This window comes from Centroberyx affinis, unplaced genomic scaffold (assembly GCF_046629955.1).
Source record: "Centroberyx affinis isolate AG114_WGS23_722 - 3 ecotype Tasmania unplaced genomic scaffold, CSIRO-AGI_Caff_v1 ptg008327l_1, whole genome shotgun sequence".
NCBI classification, from domain to species: domain Eukaryota; kingdom Metazoa; phylum Chordata; class Actinopteri; order Beryciformes; family Berycidae; genus Centroberyx; species Centroberyx affinis.
Window position 1 is genome coordinate 279,081 of NW_027284140.1, and position 7,360 is coordinate 286,440.

General features: G+C 41.1%; 1 protein-coding gene across 1 annotated transcript; it reads right to left on the bottom strand.

Moving 5' to 3' along the window:
* LOC139640097 (uncharacterized) lies at window positions 1-4,958 on the bottom strand. Its single transcript, XM_071514263.1, has 9 exons — window positions 4,897-4,958; window positions 3,659-3,786; window positions 3,295-3,461; window positions 3,146-3,218; window positions 2,985-3,036; window positions 2,648-2,675; window positions 2,456-2,550; window positions 768-1,479; window positions 1-330 (listed from the first exon to the last, which is right to left on the bottom strand). Exons 2-9 carry the CDS (start codon window positions 3,757-3,759, stop codon window positions 122-124), a joined length of 1,437 nt encoding a protein of 478 aa, XP_071370364.1. The 5' UTR covers window positions 3,760-3,786; window positions 4,897-4,958; the 3' UTR covers window positions 1-121.
* Window positions 4,959-7,360: the final 2,402 nt, after the last annotated feature.

The window sequence follows — 7,360 nt, forward strand, 5'->3', positions numbered from 1 at the left end:
ACTTTGTTTCAGGTGCTTAAACACAAACTGTTAAATAATCTTTTGAATTAACAACAACATGCACAGAACAGGCACATTCTCTCCTTCCAGCTCCCTCCATCCGTCTACCTTTCCTTCGTTATCATCCCTCCTTCTTTCTCTGCTTCAACATGAGCAAAATGTCGGCTATTTCCTGGAGTGTTTCCGCCTCTTCTGAGAGTCTGTTAACTCTGCCGGCAGACGCGACCTCCTCCCTCTCTTCTTCTGGGAGGGCTTTCATAAGAGGACCGTTTTCCACAAGGTCTTGTTTCCCTCTCTCATCTCTGCCTCCTCCATCCTGACTGCTCATTGCTACAAAGCGAGGACAGCAGGGAACACAGGTATTTAACAAAAAGGATTGTTGCTCGCTTCTTTCTTTGACAGGGGACTTTGCAGAATTTGAATACCTAAATATACATCTTAATACACAGAAGTAAGCTGGAACTGTCCCCGAATTACTCAGGTATCTATCTCTAACCAGAGACAACAGCATTTGTAAATGACACATTGCATGTTTTAATTATTCATTTCTCCCCATGGGAGCATTTGTCTGCAGACAACACACTGTCTACTATACACATCAAAATATGCATGTCCAAATATAACAGTAATTGTCTCCCAATTGTCTCCCAACAGTAATTGTCTCCCAATTACTAAATTACCAGTAATTAATAACTAAAGCATAGTTATTAATAGTTTCCCTCAATTTACAAGTGACACATTGAATCTTTCACTTTCACATATTATACCTCGCCCATCGGTCATGTGCAGAGCCTCTAGAAAGCGGTTTGTGGGTTTCTGTATCATCACTCTGCTGTCAGTGTTGAGAGTAGGGTATTTGTTTATAATGCCGCTGATTGACAGCTGCCCAGCCCTGTGTTCCTTCCTCAGTTTGCTCCAGGGCGGATGCTCCCCTCCCCTCCTGTAGCCGTCCGACGAAGCCCTCTGTGTGTTTTGCTCTGCGGCGGCATCTCTGCAGCCGGTCTGCCTCCCTGTGGCCGGATTCTCCACTGAAACATCAACAGGTGTTTTGTACAAGTTGAACTCGGGCGGGTCGGTCGGTCTGTCCGGTACGAAGCTGCACTGCGTCGAGGCGTCAGATGTTTGACACGCTGGGATGTCAGATGTCTGAGTCGCCGCGTCTCGAGTTTCACTGGATGTCATCTTGCATTTGTGGATCTCAGAGAGCTGAGATTGAGGCACAAACTGAGCTGTTCTGCTTCCTATGTGTTCGTCGCTATTTCCGCAGGTTTCATCATTGCAAGCCATGTTCTCTGCAGCTCTCTGGTCATCTCTGAAGTTCACTTTGGGTTTTGTCTGTTGGAGGAGAGGCCCGGGTTGGGAGTGCCCTTGTTTTGGATTCCCCTGTGAGCCTTGGTTTGGGTTTGGGGCTTCTGCACTACAGGCTTGGTCCATACATGAAGAGCCAGAATGGAGACATGACTGGCAGCCATCTTCATCCTAATACACAGTTAGAAAAGAAGGACGTAAAACAGTTTTTTTTTAGATATTACATAAGAGAACAGTGGTGATTGATGTGTGACAGCGTAAAATGAGTTGTGCTGAAATGAACCTGCGCATCATTGACTGTTCACAGCAGTCTAACCAATCTGTCCGACCCCCAGGGCGACACAGTGTGCCATGAGGAAAAACAACGCATCAGTTGGACTGTGCACAGCAAATTTTCCGGTGTTAATTTGTTGTTGACAGGTGTTGATTGGAGAGTTGTTTGTTCACTCATTGAGCTGAAATGGCTCTGGGGTCGGCTGTTCAAAACTATCAAAAGTGTTAAAATGGGCTTATATAAACACTGGCAAAGTGTTGATTTATATACTGTCAGAGTTAAATTAACACTGATGATTTTACTGTGCTGGGTGGACAGAGTTCATACAATGTTAAATCAAATTCAAGGTCTTTTTCCAGCACTATTTTTCTGTTCATAAGGACTCCACACAAAAGCAAGAAGCATTTCTGTAAACCTTACTGCATTTTAACAACCATTACTGCTTTAAATCATGGGTTCACATGTTCATAGTGCTTTTAAGTATTTTTTCCCAGAATACATTGGTCTACTTTTCTATGTTTTGACTTGCATTCTGCCAAACACTGCAAACGTTTTATTTATTTATTTATTTCAAGGTCTTTTTAAGCTCTTCCCCACATAACAGGCTTATTTTCCAGGTATTCCAGTACTTACATTTTGAAAAGTTAAATTCAAGGACTTTAAATACTTTAAGGACTTTGTGTGAACCCGGGGCTGAATACTTCCATGACAAGTCTGATTTGAGGTTATCTCTCTGGAAAATCATCAATGTCATTATTAAGGCATATTGTAGCTCTGAGTTTTTCCAGAAACTCAGAAGTGAAATTGCTACCGGTTTCGTCTCACAGCACAACAACAAGATTGACAAAACGTCTGTGTGTTCCTTTAACTTACATCATCTGAGTCTGAACTGAAGTAACCTCCTCTAGAAGAGTAACTTGGCGATAATTCACAGCAGACCAAGGGGCCATTGTTGAGTCCAGCACATGCTGTGGGACCAAAAAAACATCTATTCAGTTTATTGTGTTTTCACTGGCACATACACAAAGAACTGATGACTTCACTGGAGATGACGCGGAAACTTACAAGAGTCCATATCAGTGCAGTCGGACAGCTGTTGATAAAACACAGATTTATTACAGTATGTAATGCTGCAACTATGCTTGAATGCCTACAGCAGAATTGCACTTTTCACTCATACATATGTCTCTCAGTATAAATTAAAATTAGACAAAACTGTTTCTGTTCCTTATTATGAATGCCATGCCAGGGTAAAATTTTCTTAATCATCTACTTGCTGCAATGTTCTCTTATTTAGACTGCATCTACTATATACATGTTTCTTCCATGGAAATGTATAAACTCTACCACTTGGTGGCAATAAAGTCCTTACTTGAAAATAATGGATCCAGAGTGCCGTTACCTGTGTGAGGGAGTTGGTCTCAGATCCCCTGTGCTGTGAATCAGGGGCATTCCTGACAAGAGAGGAAGAAAATGACAGATGACAGATGAAAAATTCAAAACATATGGCATATCTATAATAACATGTTACTGATTTGATGAAACTAATTAACAGACACCTACTGTGTTCTTGAAGGTCTGATCGGTGTTTCCTCTTTGAGATATATCTTTGATTTTGCTCTCCCAAAAGGAGAAGCTGAAATGAAAGCAAAGGGACGCCACCGTGTTTATTTAACAGTTTTCCAGTGAACCGGGCGACAAGAATTATTTACCTTCACTTCCGTAATCTTCATTGCTGAAGCCCCTGAATACTTGCTCCTCAAACTGCTCCTCAGTTTCTGACTGGTTAAGAGTGAAGGACAACATGGGCTCCTTGTCCTCTGGTTGGTTGAGACAGAACATGACTTTGTGCCTTGCATGCTGCCTGGCCTCTGTGTTACTGCAATGACAGGTATGTGATCTGAGTAGCAATAGCCTGATTATTACTAACACAGATGCTGATTTGATTTATTGACAGGAATTAATGAACAGAAAGGACCAGTCAATGCAAGGATGTGAGCCTGAAAAAACAGCGATAGTTCCTAAATGATGAATAAAAAGAAAATAAATCCATTTGAATTCTAGTGTGGTTCTCACTCTGGCTCTGGGCTTCCAAACAGGACTCGGGCTACTGTGGGTGTCTCCGGTTGGTAGAGGGGTGTGTTTGACCCAGAGGACCAGGGGGTGCAGTCTCTCATCCCTCTGGGCTGGGAGAAAGGCCGAAACTAACAAAACAAAATGAGATTGGACGTTAAAGTGACATCATACTTTTTTTTCAGTGCACACGCACCTCTATAGGGGTTCGTGAATGGTCGGCCTCCAGCAATGGCCAATTTTGGTTAGTCATCACTACACTACATTGCTTTTGTTGAGAAAACCTAGTCTAAAAATACCATTTCTGACATATCTGCAAACAAGGAAAAGCAGTCCAGGTAATATTATTATTACGTTATGTGTCCCAGATCCTCCAAAATGTGACATATCACAGATTTTTATGTCATTAAACACTAATTTTACTAAGTACATTTGCCGGATTTAAATTAACAATGCTGCAATGTAGAGAAAAAAAAGCCTGAGCCTTGGTGACAGTTGACTCCATGGCAGTTTGCCCCCTAAGGTGTGCAAGCTTAAAAAAATGAAAATGTTCAACCAAAGCGAAATTTCAAATGCATGTTGACATTCAAGTTCATTTACTTATGTAGCAATTCATCACAAGCATGTCTCAAAGTACATGCATAAAAATCTGCATAAAACGGGAGTATTCTGGAAGGTTCAACACCGATATTGATCCTATAGGAAAAAGCTATAATTAACTCAGGTACATGTAACACCACAATACGGACACAGCAAAATCATCAGTGTTAATTTAACTCTGAGTGTAAAAATCAACACTATGCCAGTGTTAATATAAGTCCACACCCATCAGAGTTAATTTAACACTTTTGATAGTTTTGAACTGCAGTCCCAGAGTCACATCAGCGCTATGAGTGGGCAAATAACTCTCCAATCAACACTTGTCAACTCCAAATAATTGTCACTGAAAAAGCAACACTTACTAACTCTGGAAAATTTGCTGTGAACACTATTTCACATTCTGAAATACTTCAGTTAGGAGTATGCAGATTTCAGATAGCCTCCTGCCACAGTGTAATCCAACCAGGACCATAACAGACTCAGTGATCAGGCCTAAGAAGCAACGTTTAACCCATTTGGAGGCAAATATTCCGAGAGTTGAGTAATAAATGTAGTGGCAACCACGGGATTACGTAATGAGATGACAAAAATAAACTGTTATCAGCCCAATATTAAAAAAAGCAATATCTCCTTTTTTGTACCTTGGCCTGCTCAGTGCCTGAGGTGTCCCAGGGCAGAGGGGAGCAGTGGGGGGGCGGCTGAGCCTGCGTCTGGCCTCTCTGCTGGAGGTTCAGCTGCAGGGGGAATATTCCTGAGGAGACCGGTTTGCTTTGAAATCACTCATTTTATGACATATATTCATGTAGTAGGGCTGTACAATTAATCGTGTGTAATTGTATTTCGTGAACTTGGAATTATGAGGTTCCACTTCTGAGATACTGAGCTTTAAAGTTTTGACATCCCATCTCACAAAACTGTTATGTACTTTCTCTCTTTTTAAATATTTATCCCCAAAAGGTTATTTAAATTTAACTCCACACAACAATAAAGTAACATTCAAAGATCATGAATATGTAGATTAGGGATGGGACGACATGCTTATCTCATGATACGGTTCGATACGCGATATGGGGTTCACGATTCGATACAACCACGATACGATGTAATAAATATAAGTTCAATGATGACAAAGTCTGACTATGTATGGCGTATGGGGTATGGCGATGGCATTGGCTTGCTAGAATGTAAACAACAATTTAAAAATGTCATTACAAAGTGCAAATAATATAATTCAACTCTTCATTTTAAGTCCAGTGGATTTAGTTTCTACCTATTTTGGATATGTTCTATAAAATATTTTGCTCCCCCACCTGGGCCTGAGGAGGCTGAGGAGGTGGAGGAGAAGGGGCTGAGCGGGTCGGCGACGGGCGGCAGGTAGTCAGACGCACTGATGTCCGAGAAGGCCGACTCCAGCACTGGTGACAGCTGCGAGGTGAAGAAAAACACATCACTTTTTAGTGTTTCGAGTTTTAATATTTATTCATATTCATCACCTTTCTCTAAGAACACGAGTGCTACAGGTATGAATGGTTGTAAAGTGACTGACCTGCCGGCATTTGAACCCTTGTGGAATGCAGTGCTTCCTCTTTCTCATTCCCTGAACACTTGAGATATTTTATAAGAATATAATAGAACACAATTGGATGAAAATACATCAAAGAAGCTAGCAAATACTTCATTTACACACAGCTAAGGTTGCAACTATGACTGAGAAGGTGATTTGGTGAAAATGCTGAGGTAGAAGGAGTGCAATAGCTGGCTGGAGAGGTGAGGAGAGTGCCACACGGCATTGTGAATCAAGTCACGTCTTAATTGAATGGGAACAAGGAGAATGGGGCTGACTTTGCTGGGATGGGGAGTGAATTAAATAAAAAGCCCACACTCCTAACCCTACCTGTAATGAGGCTGACCCTCGACCAGGCTCAGCCGTGACGGAGAGCAGGGGCTCATGGGGAGGACCAGGGGATTGTTTCTCATCGGCTTGGATCCTCCTTTACAGTCGCTCATTAGTGCTACCTTAGGCGGATCTGAATAAACACAAATATTAACACTTTTTACCTATGTCACTTGCCATACTGATGCAGCAATGTAGTAGTACATAATAAGGTGGACAAACTATAAAGTCTAGTCAGTGATCATCAATATAACCAGCAAATTTATATTTTTGTAATAGTGTTAATCATTTATTATCTTAAAAATGCCCTATTTTCATTTACATATTGAGTCTGGTACTACCTGTTATACTGTACACTATGAATATATATCACCTCTCAACGGTCAGTAAACTCTTTTTCACAAATAAAAAGGTGTGTAGACCTCTACTACACTCCTGTACTGATGTAAATCGTCAGTTCATTGTAACCATATGGGTAACAAGGCTTATCTGACAATACTACGACTTCTCACCTTTATTTTCTTTCTTAGTTGCAATCTGGTTGACAATAAACAACGTTACCAGGTCCATGCTACCAGAACTGCTGCCTGCCAGGGGGATCCCCAAGTTTTTCAATTTCTGTTGCATTTTTCTCTTTTCAAAAAACTCCTGGGCGACAGAGCAAAACCACAATGACCTTTAGTTTTGACAGCCAAGCGTATGCAAAGACTAACTGTCAGCTGTCATGGAAATTATTTTACTGAAGTAACGTTAGTTAACGCTGTCTCACCCTCTGCTTTTTTACATTATTCTTCATCATGAACCGGTTCCTGCAAATGAGTCAGTTAACGTTACCGTCACCTAACACAGGTTAACATGTCAGTTAAAACCAAAACAGTCCCGTTAAGTCTCTCCGTCTTACCTTGAACCGCCAACCCAATTCATTTTCAAGGACTGTTAACTATCAAGAAGACAAAATAAGCTTCAGTTCAGAGTAGACACTTAGAGGAGTTTCTATGAAAACAAAACAAACAAACACAGTAGTTATAATTTGTTCTTTAGCAGGTTAGCTAACGTTAGCTGTTGCTGTTGCTCAAACTCTTCTGCCCACGCGCCACTCTGTAGACGTGTTTATAACCACGTTTATAAATATCTTATTACAAGCTTTGTATAATAACATCGAGAAATGGTTCTTGGCTCTGGCGACATTATATTAGACATGATACATTCCT